Below are 20,449 nucleotides of genomic sequence, written 5' to 3' on the forward strand. Positions count from 1 at the left end.
TGGCTTCTTTTCTAATTTATGCCCCTGACAAGCATTTATTAAGAACCTGTTACTTGGAGAGCTTATATAAACACATAAACTATCTACTGTAAGAAGAAAGACACACGTAAAGCCCTCTCATCCTACCATCACCTTTACAGTCCAGCCCCTGCGGCACATTTGACTGTCCCCGCTGGCGCTCCCCTGGTGCCTTCTACTTCGGCCCATTGGCCTTTGGCTGGGCTTCAAGCACTCCTGGCTCGTTGCTATCGTCGGGCTTTTGCACGTGCTGTTCCCACAGCCAGAAAGACTCTTTTCCCCCACATGTCTACTTGTTTGGTCTGTTTAAATTGATTTCCTGAGAGTCTTTCCCTGATTGCCCTAGAGTTGCCTCTTACTACCTTCCCGCCAATATAGTTAGGCTCTTTGACATGATATTTCATTTCCTTCTTTGAGTTTTCTGTTCTCTTCAGTTATTTTAGTATTATTTTATTATTGTATTGTCTCATTAGAATGCAAATTCAGTGAGAACAAGAATTGTATTTATCTTGTTCTCTACCATGTCTATAAACATTTCCTGAATGAATGAGGAGTAGAGTGATACATTTTATGGGGGTCAAGAAAGGCTTCAGATCAGTTTTGATGCTCAAAAATTGGAATATCATAACTTCTTTTCAGTTATTCTTATCTATTTATAACAGATGAATAGCGAATCACTTTCTTATTGTACAGTTCTTTAATAAGGCCAATATAAATGTATTACTGAAAAATTAAAAAATAATAAATTGATTAAAATGAGGAGAAAAGAAAGGCTTCATGGATTTGCGCTCATTTAAGTGTTTTTGAAACGATGATGGATATAGTTGGGCAGAGGGAATGGCCAGACGCACTTTATTTGTTGAGGAATTATCTATATTCATAAGTGCTGTGTGGAGATCAATAATCCTTTGTTCAATAAGAGGATTTTTCAGTGCCCAGGTGAACTGTGGTGAAGGGACCAACCACTTGGAAAGTAAGCATGATGGAAGCTGGATAGATGGAATTTAGAATTTTAAAGAAACAGCTTGATCTGTGATGGCACAGTGAATAAAGCATCAATCTGAAATGCTGAGGTCGCCAGTGTGAAACCCCGGGCTTTCTGGGTCAGGGCGCCTACAACAAGCAACTGCGATTTGATGCTTCCCACTCCTCCCTTACCCACCTTTCTCTCTCTCCCATCTCTAAAATCAATTAAAAAAAAAATTTTAAAGAAACAGTTCAAGTTTGACCAGAAAGATACAAGAGTGCATCCTAGATTCAAGAAAATAAAGAGAGGGCGTGCGTGCACTAGGGAAAGAGGAAAGCCTGATGCTTAAGCAATTCTGCATTTGAAGAACACGTCTAATGTTATGGAGTCTTAGGATGGGGGAGGGAAAAAGAGGGGCCCTAAGACTAGTGACCTAGAAAGTTTAAAAAGAACCCTGTAACTGCACTTTCCTCTAGAGCAAATTGTTTTAAGTTCATTAAAAGTGTGATTTTATTTCAAGCACTTGACAGTAGATACCCGCTAAATGAATTCATTTTTTACTCTGGTTTGAATGATGATTATCTTTTATTATAAAAGAAACAGTTATTAAACAAATTCATAAGTATTAGAACTCAATAATAATAATAACATTTAAAGCTATGTGTGAGACACCCATTATATACCTTCTATGAATCTTTAACTCACTTTTCATCATAGCCCTGTGAGCTTTATTCATCCCCATCTCCCAGCTCAACAAACTGAGGTTTGGGGAAGTTTTTAACAACTTGCTCCATGGTCAATACATTACATGGCCAAATTGGATCCAAATCCTCTTGGCTCATTTGATTCCAGATCAAGGGCTCTTAACCACCTAATTTTTATGGCTCATTTATACATTAAGCTTTTTTTTTAAAGTTATTTCATATAATGTAAAGTATCTTTGTTCTTTTATTTGGGGTGTTGACCTACCTTCTAGAAATAAATTACCTGACGCTTAGTCCACAGATACTTACACTTACCTTCTATATATATTCAAGGTATATCACATGTTGACATGAGTAGAAAAATCACCTAGCCAGTTATATACATTTGAAAAACTTAAACTCATTGAAATAATATATGCATAAGAATTGAAAGAGTAATTTATAGCTTTTTTGGATGATTTTTATCTGTTGATGTTTAAACTTAAGAGAAAAAGCTATAAGAAGAGAATGAGGAGCTAGCTGCCTTATATCTTTTACCCAGTTTCACCTGTTGTTTACATTTGCCCCACTGACCTCATTTTGTGTATTTGTGTTTATATATTATGATTATCTTTTAACTCAGCCATTTGAGTTGGGGACATGATGCCCTTTACCCTAAGTGCTTCAGAATAGATTTCCTAAGAACACGGACATTCTCTCACATAGCAACATGAAGTTATCAAATCAGGAACGCATCATCGGCACAGTTCTATTGTCTAATCCACAGTCTGTCAATTTCTAACTCTGCCAATTGTTCCAATAATACCCTTTTAGCTATTTTTTACCCTGGTCCAGGATCCAATCCAGGATAACACATTGTCTTTGGTAATCATGTCTCTTAATTTTATTTTTTCAGTTTGGAACAGTTTCTCAGTCTTTATCTTTTTTTACCTTGCCAGTTGTGAAGAGTCTAATTATTTTGTTCCTTAGTTTGGGTCAATTTGCTGCTTCCTTGTGCTTAGATACAGGTTATGAATTTTGGGCAGCAGTGCCGCAGACAAGCTGTGTGTCCCGAAGGTGTCAGACCAAGAGGCACGTGATGTCAGTTTGTCCCAGGATTGATGATGCTAATGGGATCTCTTGGTTTTGCTGATGTCCACAAGGTTTCTTGACTCTGACAATACTAATTTTATCTTCAAACTTACTAAGAAATTTGTAGGCAGATGTGTCGAGACTATAAATATCCTCCTTAGACTTTCAACCACTAGTTTTGACATCCATTGATGATTTTCTAGCTTCACCTTTCCTTCTGCATTTATTAGTTGGCTTTCTACTGTAAAGAAGTGCATTCCTCATTTATTTACTTATCCATTTATCTATTTGTATCAGGAAATACTTATTCTCTTTTATTCAGTGGGGCATATGTGATTCAGTGGGACGTACGTGATTTTATTCAGTGGGATACACGTGATTATTTTATTGTGTAAAGATAACTCATCATGTTTCCTTTAAGGAACAGTTGTATAAATATTTTGAGTGCTGTATTAGATTTCTATTGCTGCTGTAACAAACCACCACAAATTTAGTAGCTAAAAACAACCCAGGTTTATTATCTTACAGTTCTGTAGGTCAAAAGTCCAGTACAGGTCTCGCTGGGGTAGAATCAAGGCATCAGCCGACTGCATGCCCTCAAGGAAAGTAGGGGAAAAGTCTTTGCTCACATAGGTTGTTGGAAGAATCCAGTTCTTTGCAGTCATAGGACTGGATAAGATCCACATACTTTCTGGTGGTCAGCTGAGGGCCTTGTCCAGCTTTTAGAGGTCGTGTCCATCTCTTGGCTCTGGCCCTCTTCCTCCATCTTCAAAGCCAGCAATAGCAGGGCCTGTCCCTCCCCCGCTTCCCATCTTTTCTGTCTATTCTTCTGTTGTCACATGTCTCTTACCTACTCTTCTGTTTTCATCTTCTACTCTCATGTGATTAGATTGGGCCCACCCAGATAATCCAGGATATGTCAAGGTCCTTAACCTTAATTCCATCCACAAAGTCTCTTCGCCATGTGAGGTCACATATTTACAGGTTCTGGAGATTCGAGCTTGGCCATCTGGCAGAGCCGTGATTCTGCCCACCACAAACTCCTGCCTTTGTTCGAGGCTTGTGCTAGAAGCTTATTTTTATTTAATAAAATGCCAGGCAGTGGATTACAAGCAAAGAAAACCATTCAGTGAGAGATGGTTTCATGTTTAGCTCAAAAGAATAGGCTTGTAGTCAAGAGTGGGGCTGAGAAGAATATGCAGTAGTAACAGGACTTTAATGACAGTGCTTGAAGGGCTGAGCAACCTGTTGAGGAGCCAAGCAAGCATGTAGGACTTAATGTCCAAGTGTCCCTGTTGCAAAATAAAACTATTGAATATGTTGCTACTGGCTGCAGGGGCTTCAGTGTACCCAAGGCTGGTGAGAAAAATCACTCTTGGACCGTCAGGGCTATGTTCCTGTTTCCCATGTTTAGTACCTTCCCTCTTTCCAGAGCCTAGTCCTTTCTGAATACAAATAGCTACCTTCCATTCTACACTACTGCATTAGGCCAGAGTAGAATGATGGATCTAAGAGCTATTTGAGAGTTACTTGGTGCCATCCTCATTGTGCATGTCAGAAGACTAGACACCAAAAAAGCTAAGTAGTAGGCAAAGCCCACACAGCCAGATGTTATGTGGGGGGAGTCAGCATGTGGAGCCATGGTGAAATACAGTATATGACTTCAGGGATTGAATGGCCTCCTTCAACCCAGTGTCCATCATGTACTGGATGAGTTCATTGAGTCTGTTATTTCACCTGCCAAGCCTTACTATTTATCTGTAAAATATATCAACCTCATAGAGCTTTTGTAAGGATTGAATAAAGCTAATAAATGAAAGTTTTTAATACAATGCCTGGCTCGTGGGAAGTGTTCAGTATCATGGGAAGTGTTAGCTATGATTGCTGTTCTTCTGCATAGTAGAAGTCAGATCAGTAATACAAAATCCCAAAGCCCTTGGGAATTTCCAGTTCCCCACCCAGAACCAAACCAAACTATGAACTATTATTCTGCACCCTCTCGGGCACTTAATTCATTTGGTCATTGCCTTTCTTATTACTCCTTTACTTGTCAAGTTCAACACCTTCTATTCTTTGCATACACTTATGTTATACCTTGGTGTTTGTCTCTTTCTCTCTCTCTCTTTCTCTCCTACAAGAGTAATATATGCTGATTGTAACCACCCATCTTAATTCTAGTACCACCAAAGAACAAAGTATACAAGGTAAAATGTCATCACTTTGTGTTACTGTTGCTCCCTCTTACTCTAGACCAGGGTTCCCCAAATTTTTTACACAGGGGGCCAGTTCACTGTCCCTCAGACCGTTGGAGGGCTACCACATACAGTGCTCCTCTCACTGACCACCAATGAAAGAGGTGCCCCTTCCGTGCCGCGGGGGCCGATTAAATGGCCTCAGGGGGCCCCATGCGGCCCGCGGGCTGTAGTTTGGGGACGCCTGCTCTAGATGTTAGTCTACATACAACATGATCTCCTCATCCCCAAATGGGAAGTGGAACTAAAACTCTCTTCTTTTAGATTTCCCTCAGTTAATCTAGAACTGTCTTTTCACCACAACTGTATCTGTCTCATTGGCCTTCCATTCACCTAGGCCCCCAAAAGGTCTCTGAGATACCCAGGCAGACCCTGTTCTCTCTCAATCTCTCCCCCTTCTGCCACTTTCTTTCCATTCCTGTTGGGATATGCTCATCAGTGCTTATCCTTCTTCTTCCCTGTGCTGGGGGCTTCTCTGCCCTGGGGTCTGCCTCCCTCTTCCTCAGCACTATAAGACCCGAGTCTTCATCTTAGTGACAAGGCAGAGAGGAAGTATGATTGACTGGGAAATGCCAGGTATGTAGACTTAGTATTTTCATGATGTTTTCCCTGTCCATCCAGTTTGGTTTTTTGTTATTGTTGCTTTAATTTGGCCATAAAAATGGTATGCTATACTATTACAAACTATTCTACAATTTTCTTTTTTGTCTTTAACAAAGTATCATGGCTATTATTCTAAAACAGGACTATAGGTCACTCTCATTTTTTTCTAGCGGCTACATGGTACTCCATTGGAAGATTTTGCTTTCATGTATTCAGCTCCTCAATTGACAGACATTGTAGTTATTTGAAATTTGTTGTTTACGTTTGTGATCTGGTCCTACCCATATGAACTGGTCCTTTTCTCTTTCTAGCAGTTGAGGTTGGTCTTCCTTCTTCTGAGGAGGTTCCCTTCTTGTAGAATATGCCTGGTCCATCTAGGGGTCACTTGGTATGGTTATTGCTCAGGCTGTTAGCATGGCTGCAGCTTAATAGTTTGAGGATGTGATAAAAGTGAGCTTATGGGCTCCCCTTGCTCTGAAGTAACGCTGATCCCAGGTTAGTTCTTAGAGAAGTGAGTAAGCATCCAGAAAAGTGAGTTGTCCTGAGTTCGCTGCAACCCGTATTGAGAAGCAGTCTTGGTTGATTGGGAAAGAAAGGTACTGATAGGGGCCTGGGGCCCTTCTGAGTGGCTGGAAGTTCTATGGAACCTGAGCCCTGCAAACTTAGATGCTCAGTGTTTGTTAGGTGGTCCAGAAATTGTGGGTCCCTCCTGCCTTTCTCCTTGAGACTAGAAATATCCACATAGACTTCTATGAGATTGTTATTTTGGAAGAGTACCCAGATTTTTGAAAGTTCAGAGGGTCTTGAACTGAATTCTTACCACCAAGAGGTCCATTCAGCACACTCTTCTGTGTGCGTGTGGGTGAAGCCATGTCACATCCATGATGCCACGACGCAGTATCAATACATTCATTCTGCAGAGTTGGGACTCAGCAGCCATACGACTTTTTTTAGTAGATTGTGTTTACATTCCTCTCTATGCTATTCACATTGCTGTGTTAATAAATTTTGAGTGTTTTAGTTTTGAAAGCTTTAGAAAATCAAAATTCTGAAACAGCCAAGAAAGTATGTTTTTAAGTCAACCTCAATTATATTTAGCCAAACTAACTGGCCTTGTCCCAGCTACAGTTACCAGAGCCCAGCCCCTTCCTGACTAAACCTTTCTTCTTCTGTTGCATCTGTGCCACAGAGTTAAAGAAAGCAAACACATCTGCCTTCTGGATTATCAAATTCCCACAAATACAGATATCCCTGAGCTGCCTTACGCTCCCCTCGGGCATCTCTGCATCTCCTCAGGACTGTCTAGGGGTGTGTAGGCCCTGCCTACTGTTATGGCTGTTCTGAGTCATCTATTTTAGAGGATTTGATAAAAATAGTACTTAAACCTATGGATTTTTTTTAAAGTAAAAGATACAGGTACGTAAATTTATGCTGTTCAGAAATAGGCTCTCAGTTTCCCACAGACAGACATTAACAGAACTGAACTGCCACTCTCCATTAGTAAGTAAACTATTTAGTGAGACAAAATATTTTTTAAATGATAAAGATCCACTGAATATGTTATTTTTGTTAAAATTCTGATGATGTGCAATAGCCTTCTCTGTCCCTAACTTCTTCAGATTCCCGTACATCCTTTTACCCCAATTCTACCCCTGGTGTGCTCCAGAAAAGGCTCCTCCTACTTTCCAGGTGGGTTTTGGCATACTACGCGGGGGGGGCGTGGTTTGTGGAGGGAGCTCCGCCCCCATCCATGCCGGTGTCCTGTGCGCACATGTGGACATTTCCCAGGGGGACGCTGCACCAGGGCAGCATCTCTGCTGTACCAGCAAGCAGAGTGTGGAGAGGGGCGCTTCTAAGTCAGCCCCTGCCTCTAGTCCCCACCTCCCTTCACTGTCCACTGCCTTGGCTTTCTCCCACTCTGTTGCGTTGTGCTGCTGTGGTGATGTGGTGGGGGGGGGGGGTTGGTAAGGGACAGGAATATCAGGGGGCAACTGCAGCAGCATAGCAATGCTCTTAAAGGTAGAGCTTCGGCCAGGCTGAATATTGCCAAAATTGACAGCAGTTTCACCTATTAGTTGAGAAGGAGTTTAATTTTTAGGAAAATAGACTCCTTCTGTATGTTTCACAGTGATTCTCGTGCTGGGGTGGAGGCATTTGAAAAATCTATCAGTCCATATCAGAACCAGCTATAGGGTTTGGGGGGTTTTATTTTTATTTTTTCAAGTTGCACATTTCTCTACCTTGAGATTATAACATGCTTCCTTAGAACAGGGATAGGAAAACAGATCTTTCTTCCTCAACCCCCTGCCCCCTTTTGCTTGAGACTCTTGGGAGAGATAACACATTACTTGGGTGTGCTGGATGGAAGAAAGTGGGAACCTCTTCCTTGGTGCTGTGCATTGACTGCGTGTATGTGTATCGGCTCTAGATGATGTTCAAAATTAGGCTAATTCCATCATTAACCAGAAGGGCAAGTGACTATTCCATGTGAACCAAACCCAAACAAAAACAAAAATACTTCTAAGTTAGTCATAAAAGATAAAATCATTACATCAAAAGGCCTCACCCTCTAACCATTGTTTTTGTCTGTGATGAGTGTTAGCCAGCTGTTGTTAAATATTAACTATAACACATATCCTGAGGACATGGAGTAGTGATTTCCAAACATTTGGAATTGGGGCATCTTATTGTTGTCCCTGAATGATGTATCTGTTGGACACATGTTTGTTTGTTTGTTTGTTTGTTTGTTTGTTTGTTTGTTTTTAAAGCCCCATTTTAACTTTACACAGCCCTTTTGTGATAACTACAGACATCACAGAGCCAAACCCGGGGATTGCTGCCAGTAGGGTAAAATATGTCTTTTAAATTTCTGCAAGCGAATTCTATCCAAACTTTCTCTGGCTTACTGAACTTTGGGGTACTTCGGTCTGTGGGACGCACCGCGATTGTCCCTCTCGCAGTCGCAGAAGCTCACCTAAATGATGCTGGAGCTCTATCTGTCTTAGGCCTCTGCTGACAGCCCCGAGCTCTCCTAACACTCTGAAGCTTTGGCCCGTGAACCATCAAAAAGCCAACATCCACATCCCAAGTACAGGCCTAGCTCAAGGTTAACAGTAAGACCAACATTTTGTTGCTTCATTTTCCTATTAAGCTCTGCGTTGCTGACTGAAGCAGAATTCCAATGTATTGACGCACGACCGCATTGTTAACACGATAGGGAGGATTTGATTATGGGAGAGCAAGTCTGAAAACAGTAAATTGACCAAAAAAAAAAAAAAAAGAAAGAAAATCTTGGGGCCTTGCTTCTCAAGGCAGCTTTTGTGGTTACATTCCTTTATTTGATGTGGTTCCCTCCTTCTCCTGTGCCAAACGGTGCAATGTGGAAAAATGATGAAGTTGCAAAAAAGGGTGAGGGAGGGGCCAGGGGGACATAGGGAGTGAACTGTTTAGTAACAGGAGAGAAAACAGAGCTTAAGGATCAAAGACAAAAATACCTGTTCTCCAAGCAGGAAGAAGACAGAAACACGGGGCTCCTCTCCCCGTGCCTGAGTGAAGACTGCGCCTGCTGTCAGCGGGTGCCTTCCAGGCCAACCCTGGCAGAGCTCAGTCAACAGGGAGGCCACAGGCTGCCTGTAGGTGACTCGAGCAGCAACTTGAGAAAGTCAAGGTTGAGTGCGGAGTGTTACCAAGAACAGTGGGGTTAACCAAGGAGGGCCCTGGGGAAGGGGGTGGAGAGCAAGGGCTGCCTCCGTCATCAGATTATGGAACCCCACACGTTTTAACCCCAGCCAACGTTAGAGGCAAGTCTTAAAATAAGCATTGGAACCTAAATGAGGGAAAAGATTTCCATGCAAGGACAGGATTTTATTTATTTACAATTTTCAGGCTGGCCAGCTTTCCTATTGTGTGTGTGGTTTGTGACTACCCAAAGTGACATTTTCTGAGTTTTAAAATTATTTTTGTTGCACTGTGAAAAGAGCATATATGATTCATCTTAATATTTCTGAGGATCAGTCACCAAGTAATAGCTAGTATTTTGGGTGGGAGGAAGACTTTTGTAGGCAGCTTTTTCACCTAGCATAGAAGTATGAAGCACCAGAATAGGCCTCCAGCTTCATTCGAAGTCATATAAATAGCTCTTTCTTGCACAGTTTCAATCCAGCGTCATTATGAAACTCCCACAGTCAGACCACGAGTTGCCTAATGTTCACCTCACCGTTGCCTGGAAAAGGCTAATGCTTATGGTTTTACCTGCTTTTCATTTTTGTTAACTAATGTAGGTCTTTTTGCCTGTGTTTCTCCCTGGATATTTTTCCCTCCCTTTAGCATCTGTAGAACTGTTAGGTGATCCAATAATCCTAGATCCAGAGTCAGCAAACTACAGCCCAGTAGCCAAATTCAGCCTGCAGTTCACTTTGTATGGCCTGCAAGCTAAGAATGATTTTTCAATCTGTTTTTCAGCAATTAGAGAAACATGTAAAGAATAACATTTTGTGACTTGTAAAAATTATGTGAAATTCACATTGCAGTGTCCGTAATAAAATTTTACTGGACACAGATGTGCTCATTTGTTTACATACTGTCTGTGGCTGATTTTGTGCTGCAGCATCAGAGTTGAGTTGTGGCGACAGACCTTAAAGCTACAAAGCCAACAGGACGATCTGGCTCTTCACTGAAAAAGTTTACCAGCCCCTGTCCTACACCCATAAAACCATCCTTTTCACAGTGTCTATTTAGAAAAGATAATTATACATCTACTGACTTTAATATGCTTTCGGAAATTTCTTTCCCTATATTCATTCAACTTTAATATCACAGATATTTACTCAATGCCTACTATGAACTTGGCATTCTCCTTGTTTCTGGTGTTGCTGCAGGGAGTGAAACAAAGATGCCATTGTGTAGGAGTATATATTCTGTTGATGAGTGATAGGGGAAATAATACAATACGCAGAGTGTCTTGGTCCTGGCTGGTTGGTTCAGTGGTTGAGCGTCGGCCTGGCGTGTGGATGTCCTGGGTTCTATTCCCAGCCAGGGCCCACAGAAGAAGCACCCATCTTCTTCTCTTTCCTTTCTCTCTGTCTCTCTCTTTCCCTCCCGCAGCCAAGGCTCCATTGGAGCAAAGTTGGCCCGGGCGCTGAGGACAACTCTATGGCCTCGCCTTAGGTGCTAGAATGGCTCTGGTTGCAATGAAGCAGCAGCTCAGATGTTCAGAGCATCACCCCCTAGTGGGCATGCCAGGTGGATCCTGATCAGGCGCATGTGGGAGTCTGTCTCTCTGCTTCCCTGCTTCGCACTTTAGAAAAATACAAAACAACAACAACAAAAAACAGACTGTCTTATGGAGGTATAAAAAAAAGTAAAACAAAGAAGAGGGGACGCTAGAGATGGAGCTGTTATTTTAAGTAGGTTGTTCAGGAAGCCTTGCTGAGAAGGTGATGTCTGAGTAAGACCTGAAACAGGTGAGAAGCAAGCCCTGCAGATGGCTGGGCAGAGAGATCTAGGTAGAGGGGACTGCAGAATGGGGTTGGCGCCCTGAGTGGGGAGCAGCCCCGGCTTATCCACGGAGGCAGTAATTCAGATGAGGAGTTTTGGTGGACAGGACCCAGCTAATTGAGTGAGAGTTGAGGATGACTGAGGTTTTTGGTCTGAAAACCCAGTAAGTTGGAGATGCCACTGACTGAAATGGACTGAGCGCAAGAGCAGTAGGTTTCACAGCGGGGCTTACTTGTGAGCAGGTTAAGTTGGAGGTGCATTTTAGACATCCAAGTGGAGGTGTTGTGTAGTCATCCAAATGGAAGTGTTGTGTAGGCATCCAAGGGGAGGTGTTGTGTAGGCACCAAGGGGAGGTGTTGTGTAGGCACCAAGGGGAGGTGTTGTGTAAGCAGTTGGCTATACGAGTCTCAGGCTAAAGGCAGGTCTGAGCTAGAGTATAAATTTGGAAGTTGTCAGTGTAAAAGAGATACGTGAAGCAACGAGACTGGCCGAGATTCAGTCTCAAACCCCAGATGTTTTTTTTTTTAATCTCCAGGATGTCTCTCACTCTATGACTAAACAACAACTTTTTTAACCTCAGATTTTCTTTCCTGAGCATTTCACTGTTAGCACACATCAGGACCTACCGTCATACCTCCAGGCAGGTGCCCTTTGACCAGCACATATCTTGGACAGCCTGAAGTATGAAACCTGCTTTCATCATTGGGTGAAAGCTGCTCATTGTGGTCCAGAACCCATGGTCTGCTGTCCATAGAGTTCCTAGCATTTGATCCAGTGCCTTGCTTTGCTAAATAGTCTCTGTATCCCCCCAACTTCCAGTCCCAATCGTGATTTGACTGGCCCTTTGCCTTGTCTTCCGGTTGCCTGCATGAAACTAAGTTCTTCCTTTTCGTCCTGTTTACTCTTAGCAGTGATGACCTTTTTTTCTGGTTGTTTCCATAAATGTCCCACAGTAGGCCTTAAGCTCCTGAAAAACATGTCTATGCTTTCTTTACCTTCCTGTTGTCCAGAGACCCTTTCAAATAGTCAGTGACCTAATGTCTTTGGGATGGAAAATGTTTGCTTTTACCAAACTTGCCCCCATTTCTGGTCCCTGTTGTGCTAGCAGAGTGGGGTACAGAGCAGGGATGTGAGGACCACCTATACCTGCATCCACTCTGGAACCTGTTAAAATGTGGATTTCCAGCGGCACCTGGTACCTGAGTCTTGAACAAACTCATCATAAGATTAATCTTATGCAGTTGTGAAACCTACTAGTACATGGGAAAGATTACAGTCCCAGTTTTACTGTTTCCAGTTTTAAGACCTTGGGGAAGTCGTTCATTTCAAGCCTTAGTCTTCTCACCTCTACGAGGAGTATATTGACACCTGCTACCTACTTTGTAAGGCTGTTATAAAAAACCAACTGAGTAGCACTTTGGAAATGAATTGTAAAGTCCTCTGTACCAGTACCCTGGGTTATCTCATCCTCTGATATTTTTTCGTGTGTGTGTGTGTGTGTGTGTGTGTGTGCACGTGCACAAACGTGTGTGCGCCAAGCTCCAGTTCCTTATATATTAGCTCTTTAAGCACAGGGACCAGTAATGTGTTCATGAAGTTGCCTAATGCTGCTTAGGTGCCGGAGCCTTCAGCAAAAGCAGTAAGCAGGAATCAGGCAGATACCCTTCTCTGTCCTGGTCAGGCGAGGGTTTTCCCACAATTCTCTGCATCTTTCTTTGACCACCATTAAAACTTATGTTCATTGAGGGAGAGGGAGTTGGACAAGTGCTTGTGGTTTTAGTCTAGGGTAACTATTGTGTGCATTGATTTTTTCCAGCTTTATTGAAGTATAATTGACAAAATTATAGGATATTTAAAATGTACATGATGATTTGATATATGTATGTGTTGATTTTTTCCCCAGTAAATATGTTTTAAAGATAATTCATAAGAAAATGAATCCCTACCTGTTAATAGCAGAGCAGGCAGTAAAGCTATTCATTGGAGTCTCGTAGTTGTAAATATATAACAAACTCACAGTAAATTCACTCGTTCCTGACTGGTATTTGAAAATAGTTCCACTTCTTAAAGAAATTGTGATGGAATCAAATTCAAGTAATAGGCCAGGTATCAAAATGCAACAAGAGGAAAAAGGCCTGTTTGTCTTGCGTGGCCGAGCATTATTATAAATAGTTCATACCAAACCTTAATAGAACATCTGCTAGGACCATTGTTGTTTTAGGGAGCTTACTTTAAATGCTTTTCCACATGCTAACAAAATCCTGATAGTGTACATCTGTTAAGATAACTGCCTCTTACAGGCTTTTTTTGAGATGTTAACAAATTTAAAATATACATTTCTGAACAAAAACTTGGTTAGTGTTCACGTCATTGGACATATTACAGTATTCCCTTCATTGGTGTTGATTTACACGTAAAGCCCCTTGCTTGCATTCATTCTACTTCCTCTTTGCAGAAAGTGCCCATCAAGTCCTCTGCCCTCAGAGTTCTTCCCGGCTTCCAGGGGTCCCTCTGCCTAGAATGACAAAGGACCCAATCATTCAGTTCAGGCACCTAAATAAGTTTAATAACTGTTCCTGGAAACAGCCTCAGGGACCCAGTCAACCCAAGTATCTACCTGAAACACCCAAGCCAGAAGGAGCCTGATGACTCTGACACATGTGGAACCAGGTGTCAGGTCCTGACAAGGATTCAGAAGTCACAAAAGTGATAAGTGAAGAGAGGCCAGGATTCAGAGGCCTCTCTGCCACTTACCACGTATATGACCTCTGAAAGGTGGTGGTGTTTCTCTAAGCTTCAGTCTTCCCATCTATGAAATGGGACGCCTTTCTTGTGGATGAATGTGAAGACAAGATGGTATTGTATAGCAGAAGCACCCAGCATAATGCCTGATACATAGTGTTTCATAAATGGAGCTATTATTCACTACTCTATTCTGTGGAGAATTCATTTTCCAGCTGAATTCCTCGTGTTGCCTTTTAAACTCTCTTCATGCATACTGTGCCTAAGCAAAAGACAGCTGATTTAAATTATTCATATGGTACGCATTCCCATTTTAAAATTATTCCATTTAATAATTCCCTAACCTTCTAAGTAATTTAACATAGCAATTTCAACTTCTTTAGACTTTGTTCCAGAGGAGCATTTTCTGAGTGTTTAATCATATTTATTGTTGTCTCAGAACAATTCCATATTTATATGTCCCTCTAAAAATGGAAAACAAGAAATAGAGTACAGCACTCTGCCTTAAGCAGGCCTGGTAGTAGACTGCTCTCAATCACGACCTGCTTTATGCTGGGAAGCGTGCTTAGGGGAAACATCAGACGATCACAGATGTAATATGGCCAGGCCTACATCGGTGCTTCAGTGAACCTCGCATCCAGTGGTGCTCCCCACATTTAATCCTACTTGTAAACTTGTCATTCTGATCGTTTCTTTTCACCTCCTGTTTGACTCATTGAGATTTTTCCATTTTGAATTACACCTTGATTTATTTAACTGAGTGATCCAGAGACTCTTGAGACGGGTCAAAGTTGAATCTGTAGAAAGAGATGCAGGCTAACAACAGCTTTAGAAAATGTTTTACTAGGAAAAAGAAAATCCAGTTTACAAAAAACAAAACAAAAAAGAGTCTCCTTAATGTAGTATTTATATACTGCTGGGTTTGCAGAACTTATATATGATTATTTTATCCTACCAAGTTAACTTGTTGTGACATTTATCTTAAGATAAGAAAAAGTGAGATGACAAAATGATGAATTTTATGGATAAAAGCTTTTTTAAGGGTAATTTCAGCCACTTATACCATTGCATCAGTATTTAGGGTGGTTAGATTTTTAAAACTTCACACCATCTTTCTATGACAGAATTTCAAGTAAAAAATGGTGTAGGCTTTAGAAACCAGAAAGACTGGGAGTCAAGCCCATCCCTGCAGCCTACTTGCTGAGTAATCTTGGACAAGATGCTTAGACCTTTAGAACCTCAGTTTCTTCATCTGTAAATTGGGCTAATTAAGTCTGTTCGGCAAGGTCGAGAGGTTTAGAGATAAGAGCAGTGTTATCCCCACTGCCCTGATGAGAAAGCTGAGTAGAACCAAAGAGCAAACCTAGCAGAAGCAAGAACAGAATCACTGGCCCTTCTGGTTTGCCCGTTTCATTTGGCCAGTTAGGTAGAACCCCGCACGGGAGGAGGAGATTGCTGTTCTGTGTGGGTCACAATCAATACCCCATTGTCCCAAGTCAAACTTTCAGACAGGGTGACTCCCTGCATTTCTTCATGTCAAAATGCTCAAAACTATTCCTTTCTGTGTCACACTGTCACCAAGGCAAGTCTTCAAAATTAGAGATTCTCTGAATATTTGCAAATAAAGCAAGGTTCACAAAGGGCTCTATGAGCAGTTTTTGCATGGAAAACAATAGAATTAATACATTTAAGACAGACAGTTTTTCTACTTGACTTTTAGAGCTAGTGAGACAGGAAATGCTTTTCTGGTTACCTTTTGGTCTGTTTAACCCCATTGTTGGAAAGGCTTCTCAACTCTGGCCTTGTCCTTCTAATTTATATCTACAGTTTCAGTTCTAAGAATTATCAGCGAACTTCCTGTTTCATTTCAGTTCTTAAAGAGATAGAGAGTACTGTCTCAGAACAGCTCTTTTCACCGCTTTCACCTCGCAGGTTCAGCCTGGGACTCTGCCACACCAGTTGATTTTTCCTGCTTTCTCACCGCCTGCTTCTAGAGATCAGAAGAATCAACAGCCAGTGGTCCCTTTCATCTCCGCCTGCCCTTCCGCATCCCCAGCTCAGCCACTCTGGGCTGGTCAGGCTCTGCCTTCTCTCCAGCCAGCCCTGCATTCCTGGGGATAGCTGAGTGAGCCCCGGAATCTTTGCATAGAGTGACTTTTCTGTTGTTCATGCGCAGTCCCACGTATTTTTTTTTTAGCCCCATGTATTTTGATTCGTGAATATTAAATAATTAGAGGTCACAAGGTCTTACCTCCATCTTGTACCCTTTAAAAACATAATAGCTCTTTTATTTTATGGCACTTAACCTTGTTGATTCAGCATTCAGGCTATAGCAGGCTATTAAATATTTACCCAAGAGGCAGATATTTATACACGTATCAGCAGAGCTCCCAGTGTGTGACACTTGGAGTCAGGCTCAGTACCCTCACAAACTAAGAAACTACTGTACCTAGTTAAAGGTCACTCACTCCTCTAAAGGAGCAGTGAGTGACCTTTCAAAATAAACTCTCATTTAAAATATCCCTTACAGTAGCTGAAGAGCTTCACACATCGAGGCTTAGCCTGTTCAGCTATCAGAGTCACTCACATTCGACCTGATGGAGTGGGCGTCCCTTACATCCAAGATTCAGTGAATCTGGTCGTTTGATGGTTGAGGTGGGAGAGGATGAGATAGGAGCAAAGCTGAGAGGAATGTGTGCTCTGTGGCACATTGTAGAAAGAGGATGCACATCATAGCGCTTGCGTTAGTGGCGGTTGGAGCGCTACCAGAAGCCCCTTAGCCTCGTGGGAATCCCAGCCCAGCTCACGAACAGCCAGTCGACTGTCTCCTTCCATCCTTGTAGTGCTTTCAGGAGGAAACCCCTTGCTCTCAGAGAGGCACATTGCTCAGCAGTAACAGCATGGCCACTGTCAGCCGGGAGGCTGACTTTCTAGTTGTGTGAACCCAGGGGCATTTCTTCTGCTCTCTGAGCCTCTATTCCTTTACCTGAAAAACTACAGTGGTAATTCCTACCCCACTGGATGGTGTGGAGGGTTAAATTAGATAATGAGGAAGCACCTAGCAGCAAGCGTTAGTTAATTCTCTGTAATCACAAAAGCAGAATGCAGAGAGGTGGGCATGGCAGCCAGCAGGGGGTCTTGGATTTCTCCACACCTCTGCTTTGTCCCACCATTGTAGGTAACTCCTGTTTAATGGCTGTATTTCAGAAGCAGAGAGTCTCCAGTTACAAGGATTATCCACAGACTAGGTTCATTCCTTATATTCAATTTAATGAATGATTAATAACTTATCCTATAATATTTCATGCAGGTCAGAACCCATTACAATCAATTCCAAGAAGTTGTCCAAATTATTTTATTTTTTTGAATTTCATTATGCTAAGGATTGTTGCCAAGTAAGCTATGAGAAGCCTGGGCCTTGGTATTCTCTAACGTTATACAGATATTTCACCAGTAACTACAGGATATAAATATTGGACTTATTTTTCTTGTACTGTGAAATTTTCTTCTTAATCAGTTTTTCATCGTAATGGTACCATTGGAACCTCTGGTTAGATGTGTGCCCTCTGTGTACTTTTTTTAATGCAAAAGAGGGGACACAAGGCCTTCCTCCAGTTTACAAGAAGTCATTGGAATTTTCCTGGTCCTGTTTGGTAGGCTAAATCGGATCCAGTGTGTCCTCCGAGAGTAGCAAATGGAAGCGATGTTCCTTCTCATTCTGTGCATTTGTGGAGTGCAGATGATTCATGAGTGTCATCCTGAGTCAGATGCTGGGATAATGTCTTCAGTTGTCAGAGTTGTGCTGTTTAGGTGTCATCTGAGTGGAAAAAGTCTCTGATGACTATTTCTATTCCATGTTGACTTCCTCATATCACCTAGGATTTTGCTTGTGGGTTTTTCATTCCTATAAATAAAGATAATATTCATTTCTACCAGAAAAAATAATTTCAGAAGTTGGTAGTCAACAGAGAGACAGGCTGGGTCTGGAGACCTTTCAGTAGTTACATATATTGTTTCCTGTCTACCAGCTCTAGACTGAGTCTCTGCTCCAAACTATGTAGTGAGGGTCTTCTAGATTGTTACTGGGAAATGTTTGCTTCCCTTCACAATCTTGTCGCCATGGGGCCTAGATAATGAATAATCACAGCATTAAGGGATTTAAGAAAAACAAATTGGGACCAATGGAAAGTAAGAGTAGGAAAGAAGATGAAGTCAAGGTGAAGGATATATGAAATGCATGCTATAAAGTTCTGAACAATTTCTTTTAATAATCTTATGCTGGTTAACTTAAACTAAAAGGATGATTTTCATGAAAGTTCTGGGAACTTGACTGGATCAATGTTGGGTCTTAGTTCTTAGGTCAGTGATTTGGGGCTGTGCCTTCTTGTTTAGATGAATTGAATATCAATGTTTATTTGGACGACTAGTTGCAGACTTCCTACCCCTAGTGGCCCACAGACATGGGACCAGGTGGCACAGTATTTCAGAAAGTGTTTAATTAGTTGCCACTATTTAAAAATTGAGAGATGAAATAATCTGGATTTCTGGTGTTGCTTGAAAAATTAGGGTACCGTATAACCAGGCTCATGTTCCTACATGTCAGAGATGAGCTGCAGCTGAGCAGTGGAGAGCCCTCTCTGCTGTGCATAAAATGTGGAATTCTCTTCACTCCTTTACATCACCTCCCTGGGCTGGGTGGAGCCTGGAGTTGGCAATGCCAGCCCTCAACCACCTGGCTCACACTAAAAATGAGGAAGTAAAGCCCAGCTGAAGTTGCCCAAGGCAACAAGGCTGGGAAGCTGTGGAGCTAGTGCCTTCAGTGCAGTGTCTTGATGTTGCATCAGTCCAGTTTAGTTCCGTAACGGTGTTTAATGAATGACTTATCTTTGCCCATCACTGAATTGGGCATAAGGAAGAGTATAAAAGTCTATGTTTCAGTTACAGGCACAACTCATTAATGTTGGTAAGACATTTGTCCATATCAATTCAAATTTGCTAATTTTTTCTGTTGTGTGATAGGATCATTAGTTATTAATGATTAGTTATTAGTCATGTGTAACATGAACATGCTGAGTTAACAGAATGGGTTGAAATACACAAATGTAATCATGAAGCAAAGCTCATATTCCTACCAACATTAATTCAAGAAGTTGGTAGGTAGACTTTAGTAAGAGAAGCCAATCTGTTTGGGGGTATCACTTAAATTGCTTGAGCCCTAAGAAAAGTGTCCATTGTACTCTTGTCCTTTCAGTGCACTTGGAGGCTCCTCAGCTCTTCATATTCCACCTTTCCCAGGAGGAGGATGTCTCATTGATTACGTTCCACAAGTATGCCACCTGCTCACCAACAAGGTAAAAGTAATGCCCCCAGCCTGGCGAGGCCCCACCGCACTGTAGCTCCGCTCCAGCATCGTCTTGCAAGCACCATCCTTTTCACCCTGTGTCTTAGTTTCAGTCTCCATCTAACATCCGCCTTTCCTACTTTGAATTACATGCTCTGGTTTCTCTCCCTATTCCTTTGCCCTCCTTCCTTTTCTACGGAGCCTGTTCCAGTCTCATCTTCAGCTTTTAAATTTGTATCTCTCCTTTCTTGAATTCCCATTATACCCTAGTTATTTGCTAGATCTTACACCTTCTCATGGCTTAAAATTTTTGAACTCCTTTCTTTTTCAATAGCCCGTGCCTGCATGCAGGTATGTGTATTTGTATGTGTGTTTGTCATTAACTAGTTAATATTAAGAGTAATTCTCTAGAGCTTTCTTCATCTCCTGATGCTTTTCCATACCCATTTTTTTAATAGTCAATTCTTGATTCTAGCTGTCATGTCTTGGAGCAGTTTGCTTCTAGGGTGGAGGTGTTAGGTCAGCTGGTCTCATGGCCCAGCACATCAGATTATCTAGAGTGTTCTGTTAGCTGCATTAATGAGCCGTCACATTGGCAAGTAGCTGAGTTTGCATTAATGGTTGTTGTCAGATTTTTTTTTTTTAAGTGTGTTCAGCCAGTGTATTTAGCTAAAAACTGGAGAAATTAATCCCCAAGCAACACTGACTTTCTTCTCCTCCATGGACTGACTCAGTTTGCTAATTCCCAAAGGGCTGTTTTCTTTGTTCCTATTGATTTGTTCAGATTGCCTTGGAAAATAAATATTTTGTTTGTCTCTTTCATTCAAAAGATAGCTTATCTCAAAACAAATAAAAAAGAGACAGCTCCTTCCTACATAGAAAATATCTTAAGAGTACACTTATATTTCAAAGGTTTCAATATTATTTTTTGAATGTCAGAGAAACTAAAATCTGGCAGCTCTGCAGCCTGTGGGCCTGGCACAGATTCCGGGGTATTTCACTCTCATAGAGTGGCTGCTTCTCATTGGATCGCATGCCCCAGCCTCTGCCCTCCTACAAAACTGAGCAGGGGACAAGATTCTTATTTACATCGTGGGACTTTGCACTGTCTTCAAATCTGTGTCCCAATATTATGGAGAAAAATGCAAATTTGGTCTTTGAGAACTGAGTAGAAAAGCCTTTTTAAAGCTCTCCAATAGAGATTAATTTCTCGTCATACATTTTTCTCAAAAAAATTACCATTTCCCCAGAAATA

General features: G+C 41.7%; 1 protein-coding gene across 2 annotated transcripts in view; it reads left to right on the forward strand.

The window, feature by feature from the left end:
- Nucleotides 1-20,449, forward strand: part of BABAM2 (BRISC and BRCA1 A complex member 2) — a 406,860-nt gene that overhangs the window by 301,048 nt on the left and 85,363 nt on the right. For both annotated transcript variants that reach the window (XM_066266796.1, XM_066266797.1), the window contains exon 8: nt 19,105-19,204. In XM_066266796.1, coding sequence (XP_066122893.1) covers nt 19,105-19,204 — 100 coding nt within the window. The remainder of the gene's footprint in view (nt 1-19,104; nt 19,205-20,449) is intronic.

Source organism: Saccopteryx bilineata, chromosome 3 (genome assembly GCF_036850765.1).
Source record: "Saccopteryx bilineata isolate mSacBil1 chromosome 3, mSacBil1_pri_phased_curated, whole genome shotgun sequence".
NCBI lineage: Eukaryota > Metazoa > Chordata > Mammalia > Chiroptera > Emballonuridae > Saccopteryx > Saccopteryx bilineata.